At 52.3% G+C, this 25015-nt stretch overlaps 1 protein-coding gene across 1 annotated transcript in view; it reads left to right on the top strand.

Moving 5' to 3' along the window:
• The window catches only part of TBC1D22A (TBC1 domain family member 22A), a 324584-nt gene that overhangs the window by 189481 nt on the left and 110088 nt on the right, over window positions 1-25015 (top strand). The window contains exon 10 of the mRNA XM_047866047.1: window positions 16407-16482. Coding sequence (XP_047722003.1) covers window positions 16407-16482 — 76 coding nt within the window. The remainder of the gene's footprint in view (window positions 1-16406; window positions 16483-25015) is intronic.

The raw sequence follows: 25015 nt of genomic DNA on the forward strand, positions 1-25015 counted from the left end.
TGCTGTTATTAGGAACGCGGCTTTGATCCCAGAGACCACTTGAAAGGGTCCCCGGGACCACGACACTTGGCTGGCAGCCCTGGAGAAACGCTGCCCGAGGGGCCGCCCCGCCCTGTGGTTTTCCCGCAGAAAAGCCCCCTGAAGACCAGCTCACGATAGAGAAAGCACGAGACCCGAGAAGGCGTGTGCCACACACACACAGCTGGTGCTGTGATTCGGAGGAGGGATGTACCCCAGGGACCTGACGTCGACAACAGCGATGGGAACAGAACCAAAAGACGGGGAGCTTTCAAACAATGGACACGAGGAATAAGGCTCCGAAGAAACAGATTTTAAAAAAGAGCCCAACAGAACTTCTAGCAACCGAACTTGCCGTGGTTAATATTCAAAATTCCGTAGATACAGCAGAAGAGAGGATTAGTTAATAGAATGACAAGGTTCTGGGGCGGGGGGGGGGGGCAGTACTGAGAGAGGGCACGGATTTGGAGGAGAGGTTTAGGCACGAGAGAAGGAACAATAGTTCAGGAATGGGAAAACACGCTGCGGGAGCCTCCTCGGGTGGCTGGTGGTAGCCGGGAACTTTCCAGCACCCACAGGTGCTGGAGGAATTAAGATACTGCACCCGGAGAAACGAGTGAAGCCACTAAACACGGGAGGTCAGAGAAGACATTACAGCATCAGCCGGCGATGGACAGGTGATTCGCTTGGGCGGACGGTTCAATGGGAAACAGGCTGCATCCGGAGCAGCAGAGGCCACAATGAGGTGGGACGTGTTTGGTGTTCTGGAGGAGAGTAGCTGTGAGGCCAGCTTGGATTTACGAGAGGGATCCAGCTCTATGCCACTCATGAGACCCTCACCTGCAACCTAGGATTACACGACGGCAGGAAGGAAGGGATTGGGAGAAACACAACAGGTCAGCACTGACCAGGATAATAGCCAGGCAGTGGTGTAGCTCTTATGCAGCTATTAGATGAAATAGATTTTAAGGTGGAAAGCGTTATTTGGGATAAAGAGCCTCACTGCCGAGGGATAAGTGGATAAATTTACCGGGAAGACGCAATCCTGAACGTCCGCTTTGACGACATTTTGCGTGTGTGTGTATATAACTGTATCTTGTGAGTGTGTGCGTGGAGGGCCGGCGGGGAAGAGGAGAGGCGGAAATGTGTAAGGAGCACTAGAAGACGCTGCCCATGTCAGACGCTGTCTGAGTTGTTTGCATTTAACTGTTCGTTACCTCAGTTTCCCTGCAGCGTGTCTGTGAATGTCTCCCACGGTGGGACTGGTAAGTTGCAGAGTTGGGCTTCAGACCCTCGCAGCCTGGCTCCAGGTTTCCTGCCCCTCAGTGACTGGCAGGTCAAGCAGACGAGAATTTGAAAGATCACGGCATATTTGCGCCACGGACTTAATAGGTTGAGCTATTGGCCACATGTGGAACATCATACCTCCACGCACAGCGAGCTCGCGTTCTTACAGCAGGCATGGCACGTGATAAAAACGGCCAGCTGGCTGTTACCACGGAGCACCGGGTGGGGAGATAGGCGCTCCCGCTGGGAGTGGACTCATCGGACTCCCTGGGGAACAGGAGAGCAGGCCCGAGTCCACGGCTGGGCAGCTGGGTTGGCTCTGGCAGCTCTGAGAAAGGCCCATAATTTGGTCGTCCCAGGTCATTTCCTGCTCACCCGTTTCTGACAGATGGTGTCTTCCACTAGGTTTTGTTGAGAGCACGTTTTGTTTGTTTTAAATGCTTATTTATTTTTGATAGTGTGCACAGGGGAGGGGCAGAGAGAGAGGGAGACACAGAGTGTGAAGCAGGCTCCGGGCTCCGAGCCGTCGGCACAGAGCCCGACGCGGGGCTCGAACCACAAACCGTGAGATTGTGACCTGAGCCGAAGTCGGACGCCCAACCGACTGAGCCCCCAGGCGCCCCGAGAGGATGTTGTTTTTATTGCAGGGCATTGGTGCTGGGAAAAGAGAAATACCCTCAGGGAAGGTGTGTTGGGCCAGGTGGCGGCGGGACGGGCAGGGAGGGCTGGGCCAGGGGAGAGCGCCGGGCAGGCTCTGCAGGCCTCGTCCGCTGTGGTGCTGCCGTGAGCACCGTCAGTGGGTGGGGGCGGTGGGGTTCCACGCTGCCTCCTTGGGGTCGCTGGGGAGTGTCTGGGTGTTTCGGGGGTTGCTGTGACAGTGGGGTGCCACTGGCAGTTGGAGGGCAGGTATCAGGTACTAACCGTCAGGCAGGGCACGAACAGTCGTGCCCGGGGAGGAACCTTCACAGTACCCCATTAAGAGATGCGACGTGGAAAGAAGGCTGGGTTTACAGTCGGCACATCTGGGCAGATGTCTTCGGCTCGTGTGACCCCGCTAGTTACTCTGATTGATGGTTTTGTCTCGAGAAGCGGACGCAGTTATGAGGAAATCCTCTGTCTGGTGGTGAAGCGGGTGGCTTGGCTCCGCCCGGTGGAGCGTGCCGTGGGACGTTTCCACAGCGCGGGAGGGTGGCCCGGGCAGGCTGCGCGCAGACGGGGGTGACAGCGCGTGCCTCTTCTGTATCTTCTCGGCTTCAGTGGTGACTGTCCTCAGCGCTGGGACTGTTTCTGCGGGGTCCTTCCTCAGTCGTGCAGTAGCTGTGATTGTAAACGCCTTTTCAAGATCAGATGTTTTATTTAGGGAAACGCTCTATTTCATTTTCCTCCTCAGTTTCTCTTCTTTCACAGCCAGGCTTCTTTCTGTCCCTTTCTGCATTTTTGCTCTTGGTGGGCCTTGTTCTCCGGGCGCGTGAGGTGGCCGGCCGGAGAGATCTGCCTTTTGAAAATAGTCTGGTGGGCCATTATTCCTTACAGTGGCTCCACTGAGTGCGTTTCCAGCGGTCTTTGAGATCGGTGGCCAGGCGTGGGGGACGCGTTTTTGGTGTGGCTCATAGGAGTCCGTCTGAGCCCCTCTGGGCCGATGGGCAACCTCCGTACGAGGACTGCCTTCCGGCACGATGCGGTGTCCGTGCCCAGGGGCCGGTTCCGGACGTGGCTGTCTGCTGGCGGAAGCTGCTGGGGGGGCAACGTGGCCAGGGGGGCCTTCCCGGCTTTTGGGGGGATTCTTCTTGTGCTTTTACCCGTGTGTCTTTTTTTTTTTTTTTAGGTTTTTTAAAAAATGTTTTATTTATTTTTGAGAGAGAGAGCGTGTGTGCAAGCAGGGCAGGAGCAGAGAGAGATGGGAACAGAGGATCCAAAACGGGCTCTGTGTGGACAGAGTCTGATGCAGAGCTTGAACCTGCAAACTGTGAGATCATGACCTGAGCCGAAGTCGGATGCTTAATGGACTGAGCCACCCAGGCGCGTCCCCCCCGCCGTGTTCCCATCTCACTAACAGCACCAGTACTGGGCTGTCTGGAGCTATTACTTGTTGAATTACGGCTTCCCTGTTTGCCTCCCCTGGAGTCACACTATTACTCTTGGATTCATTACTTAACAGGACAGCTTTTTTGAGTAGAAAGGAACCGTTGCCTTTTATAATTAGTCATTTACATTTCGTATCCTTGGGGAAGAATCATTCAATTCTGAGAACTGGTTGGTGGCACGGGGGAGTGATGGGGATGCTGGGGAGAGGGACCGCATTATCCTGGAACTTGTCGGAGAGAAGGGGGGGGAAGCGTGTCAGGGAAAGTGAAGGCCCCGGGGGCTGCGGCGCATTCTGTCCCTCAAATGCAGCCATTGTGCGCCAGCTGTTGGCGGGAACACCAGCGAGGAGAAAAGGGACAGACATATCACGGGAAAACAGAGCAGGTACGGGGAGCCCTTGGAGAGCTTCATGCTCCAAGAAGGAGAGGGGCCCACGACCGGCTTGGAAGGTGGCCCAGGATCCTTAGAAATGAGCTTCGACAGCCAGAGCCCGGGGTGGCCAGAGGTCTGGGGACATTGTTCTTTCCCAGCTAAGCTCAATGGAAACCCCAGAAGCGAGGGGCTGGTCTGGTGCCTGGAAAGGTGGCCGAGGGGAAGGCGGTCCACTTGGCCCTGATTTGGTTCCATCTTCTCCCGGAAGGAGCGGCAGGGCCGTCATGCGGAAGGACGGAGAGGCGGGCCTCGTGCCCAGCCCCGTGGAGGGAGGAATGAAGAAGGCGGCCCTGGTCGACGTAGACGTGTTCCTGTCTCCAGCACTAGGTGAATCATGCTCCGTGTGGGGGAGAATCTTGAGAGATGTGATTTTAGAGCCCTCGCCGATAAAATTGAGAATTCTTGGCAACATTCTGGAAAGGTTATTAAACAGAGAAGACTGTGTTGGTTACTGGGCTGCAGCAGAAGATTCATTAAGAATGAGTCATTGAGCAGCAAACAATTTAGAAATGAAAATTAAAAAAAAAAATTCAATTCACAATAGCATTGAAAAATGTAAAATCTGTGTTGTTGCCTGAATGAATAGTTCATCCCTTTTAATTACCAAGTGGTAGTTCCCCGTTCGAAGAGATCCCGGCCTGTGTGTCGGTCCGCCTCTCGGTGCAGGCCGAGGCTGTTTCCGGCCTTTGGCTGATGGGAGTACACCTTCTGTGAACATTCGTGGGCACGTCTTCCTGCTTGGCGTGCGCTCCGTTTCTCTTGGGTCAGCGCCCAGGGGTAGACGTGGCGGGTCATGCTGTGGGGGTGTACTTACGACCCCCGGAGGGGGCCCTGCTGTCCCGCACACCCAGCAGCGGTACATGCGAGGTCGGGCTGCGCCTCTTCTCAGCAGCACCGTCCTTCTCTGGCTTCTCTGCGTGTGCTGGATGGCGGTCTTCTGTGAAGTTACGTGCGTGTACGGGGCGCCTGGCTGGCTCCGTCAGGGGAGCGTGGGACTCTTGATCATGGGGTTGTGGGTTCAAGCCTCACGTTGGGTGTAGAGATTGCTTAAAAATAAAATCTTAAAAAAAATTCTTTTTAAAAAAGATATGTATGTGTGTGTATAGAGAGTGGGGGGTGGGTAGTGGGAACATATTTTCTCCAGGTTGGTGGTAGATAGCTCCTTTTTTTTTGAAAACGGTTTTTCATGATCGGAAAAATTTTTTGGTGAAATCGAATTTATCATTTTTTTCTTCTTTGTTAATTGTTTTCTTTGTGTCCTAACTAAAAATCCTTCCCTACTCCCAGGATGCCAGGGTATTCTCCTAGGTTTTTCTTCCAGAAGCTTTATAATTTTTGGTTTGACCTCAAGGTTTACCATCTAACTTGACTTCATTTTTCTGTATGGTGTGAGGAAGGCATCAGAGTTTATTTTTAAAATATAGGGTATCCTAGTTTCCTAGTTAATGTAGCACATTTGTTGAAAATAGTTTTTTTGCCCCCAAAATAGATTGCTTTGGTACTTTTTCTGCAAATCACATGACTGTGTAAGTGTGTGTGTATTTTTGGACACTCTTCCTGTTCCGTTGTTCTGTTAATGGATCTTTACGCCAGTACATGCTGTCTTAATTACCGTAGCTTTTCTCAAAGTCCAGGAGAGAAAGTCCTCCAACTTTGTTCTTTTTAAAATAAATTGTCACGCATATTTTTGCTCCTTTACATTTTTATATAAAGTTTACCGGTAGCCACTTCCTACCAAGAAAGCCTTAAAAAAGCAATAGGAGCTGGGATTTGAATGGGATTATGTTGAATCTATATGTCAATTTTCCCAGAATTAATAGTATTAACTATATCGAGTCTCTTAACATAGATAGACATGTTAAAATTTATCCTCACAAACATTTTGTGGTTTTCAGTGTATCTTGTTAAATTTGTTTCTAAATAGGTTGGGGTTTTTTTTTTTTTTTTTTTTGATGCTACTTTCAGTGGTATAGCTTTGTTTGTCAATTTTGTTTTTCAGTTTTTGCTGCTAGTATAAACAAATACAATTGGTTTTGTAACCTGACATCCTTTTCTAGCTAGTATTGTTGCGTAACAAGTTGCTCCAAATTTCTTGACTTAAAGGAACTAATTTATTTTGCCCACAAGATGCTTTCGGTCAGGATTTCAGTTAGGGCATGGCATGTAGTGCTTACCCATGTGCCACAGTGTCTGGAGTCTCAGGTGGGAAGACTTGAAAGTCGGCACAAGTTGATGCCTAGGGGCTGGAATCACCCAAAGGCTCACCCATTTACGTGTGAGTATCTGGTACCTGGGCTTGGCGGGGGGGGGGGGGGGGGGGGGGAGGCTTGATACAGGAGTGGCATGATCACATAATAAAAGAGCATGTGGGATAGGAGACACTGTCGTGGTCACTTTTGCAAAATGTAATGTGCCACACCTTTCTGGTGATCTTGCTAAATTCACTTAGTCGTTCTAGGAGCTTTTTTGGTAGATGCCTTAGGAGTTTCTCTGTTCACAACCATGTCATCTGCAAATAAAGAGAGTTTTACTTCTTTCTATATAACATACATGGCTTTTTTTTTCTTCCTTTCTTGCCTTATTGCATTGTCAAGGTCCTCAAGTGATGAGAGCAAACTTTTTAACGTCCTCCCAGATACTGGTGGGGAGGGTGAAACATTCAGGCTCTCAGCATTAAGTCTGATGGTAGCTGTTGGCTTTTTGTGGATGCCCTTTTTTGGGTGGTTGCTGACAGTGCAAATTCCACAGGCAAGGAGTCTATATTTTTAATAAGCACCCTGGTTTATTTGAGGAATGCTGGTAAATAATGGAATAAGAGGTTGAGGACAGAATTCTTAAGATCTGGTAGAAGAAGACCAGGACAACAGATTCTGGTTTGCTCTGCTGAGTCTTTTAAATTATGAATTGGTATTTTGTCAAGTGCTTTTTCTTCTGTTGAGATGATCATGTAATTTTTTTGTTCATTCTGTTAATGTCATAAAGGACCCTAATTATTTTTTAATTATTAAGCCTACCTGTGTTCCTGAGACAAACCCCCCTTTGTCATATTAGCTTTTTTCTATGTCTCTGGATCTTCTTTGGTAATATATATTTAAAGATTTTCACATCCCTTTTCACAAGGAATATCGTTTTCTACTTTCTTTCCTTCTAATGTCTTTTTCTTTTTTCTAATTAAATTTTATTTTTTAATTAAAACTTTTTTAATGTTTATTTATTTTTGAGAGAGAGAGACAGAGTGTGAGCAGGGGAGGGTCAGAGAGAGAGGGAGACACAGAATCCAAAGTGGGCTCCAGGCTCCGTCCAAGCTGTCGGCACAAAGCCCGACGCGGGGCTTGAGTCCACGAACCGTGAGATCATGACCCGAGCTGAAGTTGGACACTTACTGACTGAGCCACCCGGGCACCCCCTCCTTTTTTTCCTTTAACTTTTTAAAATGTTTTATTTAAAAATAAATTTTATTTTTAAAAAATGTTTTATTTATTTATTTAAAAAACTTTTTTAATGTTTATTTATTTTTGAGAGAGCGAGCGAGCGAGAGAGAGAGCACAAGTTGGGGAGGGGCAGAGAAAGAGGGAGACACAGAATCCAAAGCAGGCTCCAGGCTCCAGGCTCCTAGCTGTCAACATAGACCCCAATGCGGGCTTGAACCCCCAACTGCAAGATCATGACCTGAGTCGAAGTCAGTCGCTCAACTGACTGAGCCACCCAGGAGCCCCTTAAATGTTTTATTTATTTTTGAGAGAGAAAGAGAGGGAGACAGAGAGAGAGAGAGACAGAGAGAGAGCATGAGTGGGGGGAGGGCAGAAAGAGAGGGGAGACAGAGGGTCCGAAGCAGGCTTTTGCACTTGACAGCAGTGAGCCCATGTGGGTCTTGAACTCACAAACTACACGTCATGACCTACTGAGACACCCAGGCTCCCCATCTTTTTCTTTTTTAGCATTAGGGAAATGGTGGCCTCATGAAGTGTTTCTATAATTTCTGAAAGAGTTTGTGTAAGTTTGCTATTATTTCTCTTTTAAATACTTTATAGAATTCAACAGTGAAGCCATCTTGGCCTGCAACTTTCTTTGTGGGCAAGTTTTAACTATAAATTCAATTTCTGCTCTAGGTAGGGCTCCAGATTTTCTAGTTATTTTCTTGTCAATTTTGAAAATTTGTGTCTTTTAAGGAATGTGGTCATTTTAAAGAAATTGTCTAATTTCTTGGCATATTGTCATTCATAATACTCCTTAATTCTTTATTTTTTTAATTTTTTAAACATGTTTTTATTTTTCAGAGAGAGAGAGAGACAGAGCACAAGCAGGGGAGGGGCACAGAGAGGGAGACACAGAATCTGAAGCAGGCTCCAGGCTCTGAACTGTCAGCACAGAGTCCGACGTGGGGCTCAAACTCACATCGGGGTCATGATGTGAGATTATGACCTGAGCCGACGTTGGACATGCCGACATCGGATGCCCAACTGACTGAGCCACCCAGGCGCCCCTGTACTTCTTAATTCTTTTAATGTCTAGAGGAATTATGGTGCTATCTTTCATTCCTAGCATTGATAATTAACTTTACTGATACTTGTTTTGAGATCTGCCACATGGTATGCCTTGGTTAACGTTTCATGTGTCCTTGGAAAGAATGTGTGCTCTGCTTTGTTGGGGGGAGTTTCCATAAATGTCAGTTGGGTCAGGTTGGTTGATAGTGTTAGTCTAGTCTTCTCTGCTTTTGCTGATTTTCTGTTTACTTTTCCTATCCACTACTGAGTGAAGACTTTTGAAATTTCCAACTACAACCATTGATTTGTCTCTTCTTTAGTTTTTTCAGTTTTGCTTCACATTATTTGAATGTCATTTATTAGATATGCACATGTAGGATTAGGCTTTAGGTTTTCTTGATGAATTTATATTTATTATTTTTGTTTATTGCTTAACATTTTTTTTAATATTTATTTTTGAGAGAGAGAGACAAAGTATTGAGTGGGTGAATGGCAGAGAGAGAGAGAGAGAGAGAGAGACAGAATCTGAAACAGGTTCCAGGCTCTGAACTCTCAGCACAGAACGCGATGTGGGGCTCAATCTCGGGAACAGCGAGATCATGACCTAGGCTGATGTCGGACGCTTAATGAAATGAACCACCAGGCACCCTGTTTATTGTTTTTTAAAAAATGTTTTTATTTATTTTTGAGAGAGAGAGTGCACGCGTATGCACGCACGCACGGGTCGGGGTGGGGCAGACGGGGGGACAGAGGATCCCAAGAAGGCTCCACGCTGACGGCAGAGAGCCTGATGCAGGACTTGAACTCATGAACTGTGAGATCATGACCTGAGCTGAAGTCAGACCCTTAACTGACTGAGCCACGCAGGTGCCCCTATTTTTGTTTATTGATACGAAATTCTCCTCGTTGTTTCTGGTTGTGCTCCCTGTGCTGGAGCCCAGTCTCTCTGATGTTAATACAGCCGTTCTGCCATCCTTCGTCTTAGTCTTGGTGCGTCTTTCTTACCCCTTTGCTTGTGATCTACCGGCATCTCCTTGGTTAGAGTGCATTTCTTGTTCATTACTTACAGTTGGATTTGCTTCCCCTTTTTTAAGTGTGTTCACATACGTTCATAGGATGTTTCCAGTGTAATTATTTGTATGGCTGGTGTGTAGGCTGCTATTCTGCTCTTTATTTTGTATTCATTTTTCTTACTTCCTCCTTTTTTCTACCTTCTTCTGGATGAATTGAGCATTTTTATTTTTAAAAAAAAAATTTTTTTTTCAACGTTTATTTATTTTTGGGACAGAGAGAGACAGAGCATGAACGGGGGAGGGGCAGAGAGAGAGGGAGACACAGAATCGGAAACAGGCTCCAGGCTCTGAGCCATCAGCCCAGAGCCCGACGCGGGGCTCGAACTCCCGGACCGCGAGATTGTGACCTGGCTGAAGTCGGACGCTCAACCGACTGCGCCACCCAGGCGCCCCTGAACATTTTTAAAAATTAGTAGACTTAAAAAAAAGTTCACGGACTTTATGTTTTAGAGCAGTTTCAGGTGTACAGAAATACCAAGCAGAAAGTATCGTTCCTGTGTACTCACCACCTCCTGACAGACACGGCTTCTCCTAGCATTAACGTCTTGCATTAGGATGATGTACTTGGTAGAGCTGATAAGCCAGTGCTGGTTTATTATTATTAGCTAAAGTCCAGAGTTTACGTCAGGGTTCTCTCTTGGTGGTGGACATTCTGTGGGTTTGGATGAATGTCTAATGGCACGTGTCCACCATTACAGTATCACATAGAGTGGTTTCTGTGCCTTAAAAATCCCCTGTGCTCCAGCCCTTCACCCTCTCTTCCTCTCAGACCCTTGACGACCGCTGCCCTTTTTACTGGCTCCATGGTTTTGGCAGAATGCCAGCCAGTGGCTGAAGACGGGCATTTACCATCTTCCCCGTTTTCGGAGTGGCTGGCGGTGGGAGCACTGGCCGCCGTGTCCGGGCTGTGGGAGGGAGCCGCCATCTTCACCACCGTCCGTGACCGGTGTCACCGTGGAAGGGTGGGTCCAGGTTCTTGAGGTACAGTGATGACTCATTTACATCCCCAGCGCCTTGTGAAGGGGCCCTTCCTCTCTCATTTGTAGATGAGAAAACCGGAGACCAGAGGAATTAAGGTCGCAGGAACCAAGGGGGGAGTTGGCCTCACATACTGGACGACGCCCCTCCACCTGAGTGTGGTCTCCCGTGGCGCTCCGTCCTTGCCCTCGTCCTTCCCCCCCTCTTCTCGGAGTGTGTGATGAGGACACGGAGGGTGTAAGTTTCAGCAGCGCCTCTAAGCTTGCAGGGACAGCTAATGTGATAGATGACATAATCAAGATTCAGAATGAGTGCAGCTGCCTGGAATGCCACCCGAGAACCAATCAAGTGAGCGAGCGCAGAGCAATAAATGAAGAGCCCCACGTTCAAGTTCAAAAACCCAACCGGTCGTGCGGGTCGTTGAAAGCAGTTTGGATACTTCGGGGGGCCTGCGTCCAGTGAGGAGCCCTGGTCGTCCTTTGGCCTGGATCAGGGCGGTGGTCTCACACCCGACACCCCCGCGTCCGCTCTGCCCCTCGCAGCCACAGGCGTCTTCCAGAATGCGGATCTGGTAACCGCGGTCCTCCCCATGTCTGTGTCCCTACCTTCGTTCCACAGCTCTGCTCCCACGTGGTCTCCCAGCCTCGGAATGGTCTTCTCCTGCCTCACCACAGCCTCCCCTCTGCCCCTCCAGCTGTACCGGCCGTCATATAATGAGGACTCCTCGGTCCCCTCCTGGGAGGGTGCCCTGCTCTCGGCTGCTGCCAGGGCCATCCTGCATCCTGCTGCCTTCTTTCTGCATCTCTGCTCAGGCCTCACCGTCTGCCTGGCCCCCAGGAGAGCCTCCCTGTTCTGCGCCGTGATGGCAGGAGGGGCTTCCCGGATCACAGTGAGCCCGTCACATGCGCTCGCATGGCCTCTGTGACGATCGTTTGCTTGACTCTTCTCTCTCTGTGAACAGAAGGGCCCTGTTTTTCTCCCCGACTGTGTCTCCCCGAAGACCACCCGGAGGTTCACTGCCTCCCGGGACTCAGTACATAGGACTCAGGGCCCGGCTTCCTTCCAGGGCCAGCATGTAGAGCAGAGCCAGCCAAGTGGGGGGCGGGGTGGGGGGAGGCACAGAGGCAACAGGGGTAAGCTTCCTCGTGGCCTGCCCTGGTGGAGGTTAACACCCCCGGCGGCGAGTCCTGGCGGCAGGTGTGAAATGTCCTGCAGGGAGCTTGTCAGAGACTTCGTGCCGGCTTCTCTTGAGAGCTCGTCACCTGGACACCCTCTGCCTGGCATTTTTCAGAATTCCAGACTCTGGAAGGAACGCAGTTCAGCATAAGCTACACTGTCAGTTGAGGCACCCTGGGCGTTTCTTCCTTGTTAGGGAATGACGGGAACTCTCCAGAAACACTCAGGCACCAGCCGAGGGAGGGAGGGCTGGCCTTGCACACAAGCCTGTCTGAGGACGGCAGTCCCATCTGTGCCGGGACCCGGCGTGTCGCCTGGCCCACGGCAGGATGTAGTAAGTGGTTCCTGGGGCAAGGAAGGCGCTTACAGTCCGACACCGTGGGGCCGTGTATCGGATGCTGCGTTCCTTGCGGTAACCGGGGTGACGTCCCGATGGGCGAGCGCCGAGCGTGGCTGTGGCTGCCACATTTGCTGTCTCACCTGTGTGCTGCCAGGGCCCCCGTGGGACACTTTGTCCGGGGCTGTGCCAGATGGCCTGGGGGCGCCCGTAAGAGGTGAAGGCCACAGAAGTCTTTCAGGCCGGTGTTTGGGGAAAGGGCTTGCCGAGTTGTTTGGGGGCAGGTCCAGGGGGGTGAGGAGGGTGACGTGGTTTCAGAGTAAGAGGGAAGCCAAGTTCTGGGAGGCGGGCCAGGAGGCGGGGCTCGGGAGGCGGGGCTCGGGAGGCGGGGCTCGGGAGGCGGGGCTCGGGAGGCGGGGCTCGGGAGATGGGCCAGGAGGCAGGGCTCGGGAGGCGGGGCTCAGGAGGCGGGCCTGGAGGCAGGCCAGGAGGCGGGGCTCTGGAGGCGGGGCTCTGGAGGCAGGCCAGGAGGCGGGGCTGGTCCAGGGCACAGCCCCTGTCAGGTGCAGGCGGGGTTCCTAGCGCCCCTGGAGCTGCGTGCCTCAGTAGGTGGGTGCTGTGGGTCCTTCCAGCTGAGCCCCTGTGAATTTAATTTTCAGCTCTTCCCTGAAGTGCTCCTTCAAAACATGTTATTCTCCTTTTCTCCTGAAGAGCACAGGAAGTGCTATTTGTTATTGACAGAGTGTGAGGTGGAAGGTAGCAACAGATGCGAGGCCCCCCCCCCCCCCCCCGTGTGCGCCTGCTTTGATGGTTTCTTGCGAACGCAGACTTTTCCCCCTGTAAACATTCCCCAAGAGGTCACTGTATTCCTCAGACCTTTCTTCCTCCCGCCAGTAAGTTTTGTGTATTGTATTCTTTTTGAAAGACATAGAATCAGATCTCAGTTTGGAAGGGTATGAATGTTTACTTGTTGTGAAGGGAGTGATATTATTACTGTTCACATTTCTATCAATGTGTAGCATCTCGTGTGCCCGTTCACCGCGTCACTTAGCAGATGTGTTCTGCACAAAGTGCGTGTGCAGGTGTGTGTTTGGACCGGGTGCTGGGGGTGGTTGTCTGGCCTTGAGCAGGCAGAACCCGCGGTCTGATCAGAGGTGCTGCTCCTGTGGGGTCTTGGGCCGCGGGCACCCCCCTGGGAGGGCATGAGTGCCACGTGCCTCCCAGAGGGGCTGTTACTAGGGTCGCAGAATATTCCTCTCCCCGTACACCTTGTCCTTGGCAGGACCTTCAAAAGCTGCCTGGCTGCTGAGTGGGGCCATCCACGGCCTGGGCCCCCTCCGCTGACCGATGTGGTCTCCTCGCTGGGCGCTGCCCTCCGAGCTCCATCTTGTCATCAGGGTCAGAGCCTGTCTGAAGGCCGGTCTTCTCTGCCTGTGACTCAAATCCAGAATACCAAGCCCCTGCCCCATCAGTCTTTTCTGGTCCTTTTAAAATACAGATTTTTTTTTTTTTTTTTTAATTTTAAAGGCTCTCAGCTGTTCTTCTTTTCACGTTGTTTGGATTTCCAAGAAAACCTATCTTCCCTACCTGGGTTTTGAACAAATTGAGAAATAAAACAAAATAGTGGCAGATGGAGACTGAGAAATACCTTTTATTTCTTCTAAATGAGAATCTTGAAATCCTATCTCAGTGTGAGAGCCAAATAAACTGGCTGACTGAATCCCAGGCTTACTCAGGCTTACCCACCCCGTCGGAGCCAGTGCTGGGGCAGGGCAGGCCGACCGCCCACGCGGCAGAGCCGCCCGGGGCGCCGAGTGGAGAGCTTTCCTGGGGAGCAGCCTTCCTGGGGGATTAGCTGGCTCTGAGCGGTGGAAGGAGGGCTGAGCCCACAGCCTGCCTATTCTGCTGGGCTTGGCTGCCGGGCTTAGCAGTTGAGAAGTTGCCTCTTTGCAGTGAGTGTTCTGGGGACAGAGACGGTGCAGGAGTGGCTGCTGCTGAATTCCCTGGAGGAGGGGAGGAAGTCCACGGCCCGGCCCGTGAGGACGCGCCAGCTCGAAGTGAAGCTCCTGCACCTTCGACCGTTCTCCTGGGACCCCTGGGGGAGGGTGTTGGAATGTGCCCTTGATGGCTCTGGAATTTGCCAGAACTGAGCGTTAACGGAATGATCTGCAAGGCGTCAGGGTCACTCTGCAGTTTCTTCCTCATCCTGAACCATATCTAGGTCTGCTCTTGGTCCCGGCTCATCAGAAATTCTGCTGGGCAGTCGCATGACGGCCTATAGACTTCCAACCAGGCAGTGCGCTCCAAATTTGAATATAAATCTCCTTCTGTTATCCAGTTTCCAGGGAGAAATGAAGTCTCGAAGGCTAACCCTTGCAAAAGCTCAAGTCCAAGCCCCAAATTTCTTTTCCCTGTTACGCTCTGTCCTTAATGGGTGCTGCTGTGTCGGGACGTGCACGGCTCCTTCAGGCCCAGGAGTCCTGCCCATTAAACAGGAGTCCCTGACAGGCCTCGCTTCTCCAGAGTTCAGGGTTTAGCAGGACACACAGGCCTGTCACCAGATCTTGGAGACGGTCATGCCAGGCACCCGAGGGGCCCCCTCGGGAGCGCCCATGTTTTTGTGCCTCGGTGTTGCTCTGGGTTAAGTCGGTGCACGCAACTCTTCCTGGTCTTGCCCTCGCAGAGACGCCCTGGCTTGGAGCCTGGAGCCTGTCACTCGAAATCCACTTGGGGGACATCGCCCGGTGAGCGATCGGTGCCGACTCTGTCCATTTTCCATGTCCGTGGGGAAAAAACCCTCACTGCCATGTAGGCACTTTTTTTTTTTTTTTTTTAGAGAAAGAGAGAGAGAGTGAGCAGGGGAGAGGGGCAGAGGGAGAGGAAGAAAGTCCTAAGCAGGCTCCACGCTCAGTGCAGAGCCCAGTGTGGGGCTTGAACCCACGACCCTGGGATCATGACTTCAGCCCATATCAAGAGTCAGACGCTTAACCAACCGAGCCCCGAGGCGCCCTTCATCCTTTTATTTCAGCGGGTCCCTGGGGCCCCAGTAAAAAACATCGTCCAAACCTCCCGTATCCATTTCCTGTTGCTGCTGTAACAAATCACCACAGGCTTAGTGGCTTAAAAACAACACAGGTTATTTATTATCTCGCGGCTCTGGAGGCCAGGGTTCTGATGTGTGTCTCTTGGGGCTAAACCAAGGTGTGGGCCGGGCCACATCCTTCCCGGAGGCTCCACGGAGAACTCATAACCTTGGCTTTTCCCAGCCAGCGCCCTTGGCTCCGGCCCCTTTCTCCATCTTCAGAGCTGCCATGGCGGGTCGAGTCTTTCTTGTGCTCACACAAACTCTCCTCCTCCCCTTCTACTTGTCAGGACCCCATGACCACAGTGGGATAACTCCTCGTGGTCAGTGGATCAACACCTCCGTGCCCTTTGGCCGGCTCTGGACATGGACCTCTTTGGGGTTGTCTCTGCCTTGCCCGTGTGTCCCCGTGTGAACGCTTGTGCCTGTGGGAGCCCAGTGGCTCTTCGGAGGGTGACCGGAGGCTGGCTGGGGCCCCGTCCTTGTTTCTCGCGCCTCTGGTGTCTTGGACCCGCCAGCCTTTTCCCCTGACCTGGTTTCCTGGTCAGGAAGGCCTAGAAGGCAGCATTATTCTCACAGTATGGATGACAGAACGAGCCCCGAGAGGGGATGTCGCTTGCCAAGGCCACACAGCCCCTGAGTAGTAGAGCAGGGCTCCCTTTCCAGGTCCGTCTGACTGAGGACTTGTCCCACTCGATGCCTTCGCCTTCTTCACCCGGCTTCGCTAAGAATGGTCTTGCACTCACACCCTCCTCGTGCAGTGGCCGTGTCATTGGCCCTTGGACCGTGGGCGTGACGCCAGCACCGTCGGTACCGGCCCGGCCACCGTTCCGCACCTGCTCCTGCGGCGACACCGAGTCCCTCCTGCCCGTGCGCCAGCCAGGCAGCGGCACCCAGCATGCACTTCTCAGGGAGCCTGTTTGTTCACTGTGGGTTTTGTTTAATGTTTACTTATTTTTGAGAGAGACAGACAGAAAGGCAGAGCTTGAGCAGGGGAGGGGTAGAGAGTGGGGGAGACACAGAATCCGAAGCAGGCTTCAGGCTCTGAGCTGTCAGCACAGAGTCTGACATGGGGCTCGGACCCACGAACCGTGAGATGGTGACCTGAGCCGAAGTTGGCCGCTTAACCGACTGAGCCACCCAGGCGCCACCCCCCCCCACCCCGTTTGTTCACTTTAAATGTAAACATCTACGTTTACATAAAGAGATGCTCCAGTGAATACCCCTGAGATGGGTGTGCCCACCCTCTGATGTCAGGAAGGGGCTGGACCCGACCTCGAACCGGATTGCGCTGTGTGTTGGCCTTGTGACGCGGTCTGGTGTGTAACACATGAGTCTAGTTGGGGAACTCGTTCTGATGTGAAAGTGTTCACCTTTGCTCTACTGCCTTTTCCCCCTCGGAACGTGTGTTTTATTCTCTACCCATGTGACAGCCGCTGTTATTTTCCCCATAGGACAACTATACCTTTGCCCAGCCTGGGATTCAAATGAAGGTGAAAATGTTGGAAGAGCTGGTGAGCCGGATTGACGGTAAGCCCACTTCCTGAGCACCCACCTCCCTGAGGGCCACGCGGGGTGGGGCGGGGGTGGGGGGAGGCGGGCGTGAGGCTTGGGGCTCGGGCTTGGCCCCCCCGGCCCGGGCGATGCTGTCCTCACTCGGCCCGTGGGGCCCGGCTCCCCCAGGGCAGGGCTGGGCATTCTTCTGGGCCAGAGCCTCTCCCTTCCCATGATTAAGGCGACGTAATCAGAATTCAGCGCAGGTACTTTGCAGGGAATAATGAGCACGTACCAGAAGCGGGCAGATCTCACTCCTTATTAAGCCCGATGATTGTCATAATCTGGGCGACAGCATGGTTGTTTATGGCTGTCCTTTGGCACTCTGTTCCCTGCCTTTGTGCATCATTTTGCTACCAAGGATGCTGGCGTAATTTCTCCATGGAATCCAATTAATTACCGAGTCTGGAAGTAACATCTTTAATATTATGGAAAAATTACAGTGTGTGCTCGGCCGTTCTAGATTATGTTTTCATATTTAAGTGGGGGCTTTGAGATACTTTTTACGTTCATTCTTTAAATAATTTCCCCTATACATCATAGGGGAACTGCCTGTGATACTGCAGCAGCAGAGTTTAATGAAATGAAAGTTGGGAGATAATGCCTGCCCATCCCGGGCATATTCTCCTGACAGCTTGTTACATTAACGAACCGAGCATTAATGAAGTGATACCGAGCAGAACGAGGCGTGGATTTGTGACGCCAGCCGGTCAGCGGTGAGGTACAGAGAAGAGAAAGGCTCTTTCACGAAGAGCCTCACGTGAGCTTTGCAGGTGACTTCACCGAATGTGTCGCGAGATCGTACTGTGCTTAGGATGTGACGGGGTGGTGGGCGTTCCAGCCATCGCCCCCGGAAAGGCACTCGGTTTGGGGGACTGTTGGATGACATTATAAAATGGAGTCATACAAGTTACAAACTCCATTCTGTTCCTTGGTTGAATCTGATTTTCGACGATGGATCTAATGGTTATTACCCGATTTCCATACGATGAAGTTTTTCACGGTTCTTCCAATCATACTTTATTGATTCAGTATATTTAGCTGCTTTCCAACCTGTCTGTTCAAAATACTGTTTCCTGCTTCCGTAACCGCACTCACTCTTAACCGTGTGACGAGATCTCTGCGAGATGGCTGGGTTTTCCCCACCGGCAGCTTCCCGGCTGCCCCCAGTCTCCTTACGTTCTTGGAAACAGGACTTGCAGGGGATGTCAATTACACATCCTTAGCAGCTTCTTCTCTTCTTGTGTCCCTCGGAAGGCGTATTTTATACTTTCCCGGAAGTTGGAAGGTTGTATTTAGTGTTCATCTGTTCCTGTGCTGCAGTTTGGGGAGACACTCGGATTGATTTTCTCCGTCGCTGTGGTTTAGAAAGAGGCCCGTTGCAGATTTTCTGGAAGATTGTTTGAAAGAGCAGCAACGGTGACCAAAGGAATCCCAACCAAAGGTGTACTTTTTCATGAATCACATTTTTCAGCATAATTTCCGAGGAGGGTACTTGATCCAGCGGTTTTTTTGTTTAAAGGATCAGTTCTTCATGACAGAGAAGATTTGTTTACATAGTAGGTGACACCATGTAGCCTATCTGTAACCGTTGCTCTGATGAAACCTGAAATCCCCAGATGACCTGTAGATACCCAGGCTTTCCAAGCAGGAAGTACACACGGTTGGCAGAGGTCGGGCCCTCTGGCCGGTGGGCACCAGGACCCTCACAACCGCTCGGGAGGAGAACCTGCCAGCCTCAGCTGCGTGAAGGTCACCCTCCCCCCGTTTCATTGCTCACCTCTTGGAGAGAGAAATTGTGGACTTGGAACTTTTGCAGGGACTGTGAAGATTTTATGAAGGGCAGGATGTGTTAGGCAGGCAAAATTGCTTTAAAAAAAAAAGCTAATTCCTCATTTCTGCATTTTGGGGAGAGGACGGTATTTATTTCAGAACTTTTTGGCACTTTGGTGAAGGAGCACACCTACACGGGCTGGTTGATTAAGAAGGTGAAGTTAATTACACGGATAAAACTGGAAAATTCAAATTCACCCTGTGGTGGTGGGCCAGAAGATTTCAGCCAAGCTGCCCACTTCACAAACTGGAGAGGATTCATTTTAAAGTTAGCAAACAAACGGGGAAGCAAGAAAGAAAAGAAGGAAGGAAAGAGAAAGAAAGAAAGAAGAAAGAAAGACAGACAGAAAGAAAGAAAGAAAGAAAAGAAAGAAAGAAAGAAAGAAAAGAAAGAAAGAGAAAGAACATAAAGGAAACGTTTCTCCAAAGCTTTGAACTGCCAACAAAAAGACAAAACTTGCTGGCTACATTCTAAGAGAATTCTGGAGCCCGGAGAGATAAGCCCAGCACTGAAGGCTGCTATTATTCTGGGGGCATCTGCTAATCTGGAAAAACAGTCCCGGCTGGAGTTGTTGCTTTGATGTCTCCTACAGTGAGTGAGTTCAACCCAAACCCTAGCTACCCAGGACAGAGAATATGAGAAATGCCTGTACCTGTTCTGGGACCAAGCAGAGGGGCCATGAGGGAAAAATTGGAATCGGTTCTCATACAGTCTCGTAATCTTGGTTCACGTCACCTGGGAGGACCAGGGTTGTTTGAACCTCAATCATGGTACTTCTCTATGGAGGACTCACAGTGCCTAAGAGAAGCGAGGCAAACTCTTTCCCTCCCTCCCTGAATCCCCCTTGGATTCAGCAAGGTCCCAGAACTGAATTCTTTCAAATAATATGATGTGCATCCAATCAAAGCTTATCACCTATTCGAAACTCCTTAAGTAAGTCCAAGTAGAAACAACAGGTAACAGAAGCTGGTCCACAAAAAAATGTTGTGCTTTTGTAATTCTTAGGCATATACCATGAAACCGTTATCCTTACTCTGTACAAAGAAATAAAATCAAGTAAGCTTGAAAGCTTGAAAGTGTCTGCAGGGGAATAGGAAACTGTATAATTTTGTCCGAGAGACTTGAAAAATGACCAAATAGGATTTCTGGAATTGCAAATGTGATAATCAAATTAAAAGCTTAGTGGTTAGAAACAGATAAAGAGAACATTAGTGAACTGGAAGGTGGTTGGAAGGAAATAGCCATAATAAAACCCGGAGGGTAAGAATATGGAAATCACAGAAGGCAGGAGATGCAGAGGGTGTGGGCAGGAAGCCTGATGTACATTTGTTTGGAGACACAGGAGGAGAAGAGAGAGAATGAGTAAGACTTTGAAGAGATGGTAACTTGAGATATTTTCCAAAAGTACCGAAATGCACCGGTTCACAGACTTAAGAGACCAGTGGATCCAGAGGAGAATTACTAATGGGAAAACTGCATCCTCATGAAGTTTAATGAAACTAAAGACAAAGTCGTAAAGCATCTGGAGAAAAGTTATTTTCTAAGAACGGCTATTTGAAAACTGACTTCTCAACAAAGATATGAGAAGATAGCCTCAACATGCTGCAAGAATGTAACTCTAGAGTCTTCATCCAGCCAGAATATCTGTCAGGAGTGAATTGGGAATTCCAGAAGGCCACCTACCTGCGCTGTTTTGCGCTACCTCTGAGAAACCGTGTAAATCAACACGCGCAGCAAATAAAAGCACACACAAGCTACTCTTGCAGCAGAAGTAGAACTCAGATCCCCTGTAAGTGGGTAAATCATCGTCCAACCCCAGCCTGTGGGGAGGGGCAGGTGGTCAGTGCGAGAAGTCTCTGGACAAAGGAGAGGGTTATGGCACCTCAGGAGAAAAAGAACCACCATGCCCTCTGCTTCTCCGGGACGATTAGATGTGAACTCTCACACACGGTGTACGAGTGCACGGCCTGGCTCCAGAGGCGCATCGAGAACGCACATTGGCCAAGCCTCTAAAAATCCGGGTTGGGTGGAAGCCGAATGTCACTGTTACGGTCACGACAGGCTCACCGATACCTTGTGAACAAACAGCCTGTACGTCTCAGCAGCCTAAACAGCGAGCGCATCCCTTGTGGCTTGGCCGGAGGTCCCGCGTTGTTTTCACTCTGGCACTCAGGCTGAGGCTCAGCCGCCATCAGGAGTGTTCTGCCCAGTTCCCGTGATGGAAGGAAAAGCATTCTGGGGCGGACTCACAGGTGCTTAATGCTTCCGGCAGTAAGTGGTTCCTACAGCTGTGCTGTGTTTCGTTGGCCGAACCAAGTCATGTGCTGTGACAAAAGTCAGGGGCAAAGGGAAGCGGAGAGCCCAGTGCCATGGTGGACAGAGACGCGCGTGCACCAGCACAGACGTGCCCACGGGCAGGAGCACGTGCCCTCAGCGTGCCTGTTCCCTGCTTACCACGTGACGTTTGTACGTAAAAGCAGAAGTTCACGCCAATTATTTAGAAATTTGCTGCTGTAATAACGAACAGAGGTTAACACTCGTGCAGTGAGAATCTCAGCACGCGAAGCACCTTCGGGGATTTTTGCCACACCTCACACCTAGCATGTACGTGCATTTGAAAGAAATGTCACATTTTTGCGGCATATTCAGATGATGTGCCTTGTGCGTTTATTGTCCTTATGTCCATTACCTCTGATGTTAACTTGCGAGAGCCCACGATCTCCAGTGAACCCCACGTTCGGCCCCTGCGCCCTTCCAAAGGCTGCATTCAGAGCCCTGTGGCCGAAACCTGGGGGCAGCCGCACCGCGGGCTTTGTTGTCATGCATCTTTGTGTTGTAAGATGATATAATTTGTTTTTAATGTTTATTCATTTCTGAGTGAGAGAACACAAGCGGGTAAGCAGCAGAGAGAGAGAGAGAGAGAGAGAGAGGGAGACACAGAATCCGAAGCAGGCTCCGAGCTGTCAGCACAGAGCCTGACAAGAGGCTTGAACCACAAACTGTGAGATCATGACCTGAGCCAAAGTCGGCCGCTTAACCGACTGAGCCACCCAGGTGCCCCTGTCATAAGATGATATAAATGAAATTCTTGCCACATCTTTTGTTTAAAAATCTAAGGGAGAGCCTATGTCATTATTACAAAAGGAATATTTCTTTTTTTTTTTTTTTCAACGTTTATTTATTTTTGGGACAGAGAGAGACAGAGCATGAACGGGGGAGGGGCAGAGAGAGAGGGAGACACAGAATCGGAAACAGGCTCCAGGCTCTGAGCCATCAGCCCAGAGCCCGACGCGGGGCTCGAACTCACGGACTGTGAGATCGTGACCTGGCCGAAGTCGGACGCTTAACCGACTGCGCCACCCAGGCGCCCCACAAAAGGAATATTTCAAGACACACAGCATTAGCAGGTTCTGGGTATGTCCGTGTTGGTTTTTTTCAGAAGACTTAAAATCAGATCCTAGAGAATTGCTTCATAGATTAGTGTCCCGTGGGGCGCAAAATGGGCACAGAAAGGGAAGCCAGGGGATCGTTCCTGGTGATGGGCTGGCCTTAGGACAGAGCCGGGACTGTCATCCGCCCTCCTGATGGCCCAGAACTCCTTGCTGTCCCCGGGGCCCTGGGTCTGCTTGGCTCTGCTCTGAAATTGTTTCCAGAGACAATAAACCCAAGAGGCCCCAGTGGGCCAGAAGGCGGAGAGAAATCTGGTCGTCATTCAGCCAGTCTGAGCCAAGATCTTCGGCAGATGTCGGCCCAGAGATTTCCATCTTTGGCGTTAGGCCTGTCTCCAGGCTGCCCGGGAAGGCCAGAGCCAGCCACCAGAAATGGCCCCGCTCTCGGCATTCTGATCCAGGCTATGCCTTCTTTCCTTTGGTGAAAAACAGATAAATCCTTCCTCCTACCTGGTCTCAGCAGTGCCAGATTGAGCACGTGAAAGTAAGCGCCCGGGTAAATTTGAATTTCACATAAATAATACCTTTTTTAGCATAAGCACGACACACACTGAAATTCAGATTTCCCTGGGCTGCCAGTACCTCCCCGGGCAGCTCTATGCCAGCTGAGCTCAGCGCGGGGCCACATCAGATCGAGACCCGGTCCCGAGCCCCGGGCTGCCTGTGCGGCTGGGGTCACTGGTGGTGGTGAGAAATCCTGCCTTACACAGGATATCTGGGCTATCTGAAATTAAAGATACATGCGTGTGCTCTCGCACACACACGCCCTCACACGTACACACCTACGTCTCCCCCAGGTGTGGTTCCTTCCTGGCATGGTCACTGTGTCTGAAGCCAGTACTTTCCGGTTTTCTCTGGAGCCCCGCTGATGCTCAGCACACGTCCCCGTTGCCCGCCGTGTCAGAGGAGAGGCCGCTTTGTCCTCCGCCAGGAATAGTCCCCTGAGCCGTAAGCCGCCGCGCTCGCTGGACTTGACGCTGCAGATGTGCTGGTGCCGCCGGTCGCTGGGCGGTTTTCACACGCGGTTGTTCTCCTTCGTTAGGTTCGGTCAGTTTCTGACCCCCGAATTGGGATTCTCTGACAGGCTGATCTAGGAGCCCTGGACCGCCCCGTGAGTGAGCCCACCGTCGCGCAAGGGCTCACTGCCCTGGGGGTGCCGGGGTTTTCCTGTGCGGTCACCGTGGATGTGACCTTTTGAGATCCGCTGGCCCAGGGCTGTGCAGGACGCGTGCCGTGTTGACCTGTGTCAGTCGAGTACAGGTGATCTCGGGGAAGGCCCGGCCTCTCCGCCTTGGGTCGCTCAACAGGATTTGCCCCTCGTCCCCGCTGCTGCGATGTTCTGCCGGGAACAGCAACCGGACGTCCAGGTGCGGCTTCCAGACCCTTCACAGGTGGAACCAGCCCCCCTCCTCGAGCAGCTCCAGGCCGGCCCGGGCGGACCCTTTGCTTTCCGCCAGTCAGTGCACGTGGTCCCGGCTTCCGCTCCGCTCCTGGTTCTCGTCGTGGCCGTTGCCTGAAACCCTCTTCTCCCCCTGCGGCTTCTGTCCCCTGCAGCCAGGGTCCTAGCGCTCCCTCTGAGCACCACGCACACCGAAAGCGGCCACAGGAGACGGAAGGAGTTTGCTGTGTGGAGGGGGGCAGCCGGTGTGGAGTGAGTCAGGGAGCCGAGAGGGGGGCAGGTGACCAGTGCCCGGAGCCGGAGATCGTGGGGCGCAGCCTGGGAAGCGCTTTGTGAATCGTGTGCTCGGTGACCCCACGTGCCCGTCATGGAGCGGAGTCTGCAGGAGGCGCGCCCCTTGGGCCGGAGCCTGGAAAGTGTTGCTGACGGTCCCGGGAAGAGGCCATACCAGCCCAGGCCCAGGGCAGGCCTGAGCTCCTGGGTCCTACAGAATTTTCTCCTGTGAGCGCCTTCAGGTTTTGATCTGTCACTGAGTATTCTGAAGTGTGCCAGCACCGTGCCACCACCAGCCTGCTGTGCACAGGGCACTCCTGGGGGTGTGGACCGTGTGTCCAGAGCTCTCTGCAAGGTGGTCGTGCTGTGGCATGGGGGTTGATTGCTCCTGGTGGCAGTGGCCAAGTGTCACAGGACAGGCATGTTGTGTGAGCATGAGGGAGAGGCAGAGGGTCCCTGCCCCTTCCTCTTCAGATTCCAGCCAGAGGGACCGGAGGCCGATGGCCAGCGGGGTGTGGCTTTGTGAAAGGGGCCTTGGTCACTCCCGCAGTGGCTCCCCCACAGTGTTGGCCTGGGGACCCCGCCTGGGGCCTCTGCCTGGGGCCTGAGCCGGGATGGGTCTTCTCACCCTTTCCTTGGATCTCCTGTGGCCGGTTGGCGTGGGGGCTGGTCTGTAAAGCAGACCCCGTGCCCAGTTGACCGGTCCGCTCCCACAGAGGGTCTCGGCACCTCACCTGGTCGGAAGCTGCAGCAAGGAGGGGGCCCGGGTGGGCCGGGGTGGGGCGCGAGTCTGCAGGCCTGAGCCCAGAAGGCAGCCTGTCCTCCTGCCGGGGGCTTCCTGCATGAGAGCGGGAGCGGGGCGAGCCCTGGCGCTCTGAGTGGCCCGTCCCTGCCGTGGGCACACGGAAGCCCTTTGTTCGGGGCGTGGTTTTCGGTGTTTGGAGAGGAGCAGGCAAGCTGGGGCACGTGAGTGGGCGCATCCCCGGGGGTGAGCAGGCACACACGTCTTGGGGGGGTGGCATGCGGGCACACACCGAGTGGGCAGGTGGGCACAGCCCCGGGGGAGCAGGCTGACCTCCGACTGCAGGGTTGGACGGAAATCAGGTCCCAAAGTTTTGGTCCCCTGGCAAGGGGCAAATGCTGGTCCCGAGCAGCGTGGGAGGCCGGTGAGAGGCCTGCGGGTTAGAACAGGAAGATGGGAGAGCCCCGTTGGGGCTTCTGGGAAAGAATGCTTGACCACCCCGGGTCCTCCTGACCGCTGGTTAGCAAGTGTGTGCCCTTGGCGGCTGACCGTCTCGGGCCCTGGCTCCGGCTCGTCCCCCACGAGCCCGCAGTGCGCCCGGACGTGGAGGCCCGTGTGCTGGAAGCCGCGTTGGGCGTCGGTGGCCACCGTCCCCACTGCCATCTGTATTCACTGCCTCGCCGTGGTTAGGAGCGGATGGGCTGACGCTTCTTCGAGTGCTGGCAAGTGTGATGTGGGGGCTCCGCTTGGCCCCATTCACCTTGTGGGGTGGCCAAGGGCCCCGTGTGCACTGGGTCCCTGCGCGGGCCCCC

The sequence above is a fragment of the Prionailurus viverrinus genome, chromosome B4, assembly GCF_022837055.1.
Source record: "Prionailurus viverrinus isolate Anna chromosome B4, UM_Priviv_1.0, whole genome shotgun sequence".
Taxonomy (NCBI): domain Eukaryota; kingdom Metazoa; phylum Chordata; class Mammalia; order Carnivora; family Felidae; genus Prionailurus; species Prionailurus viverrinus.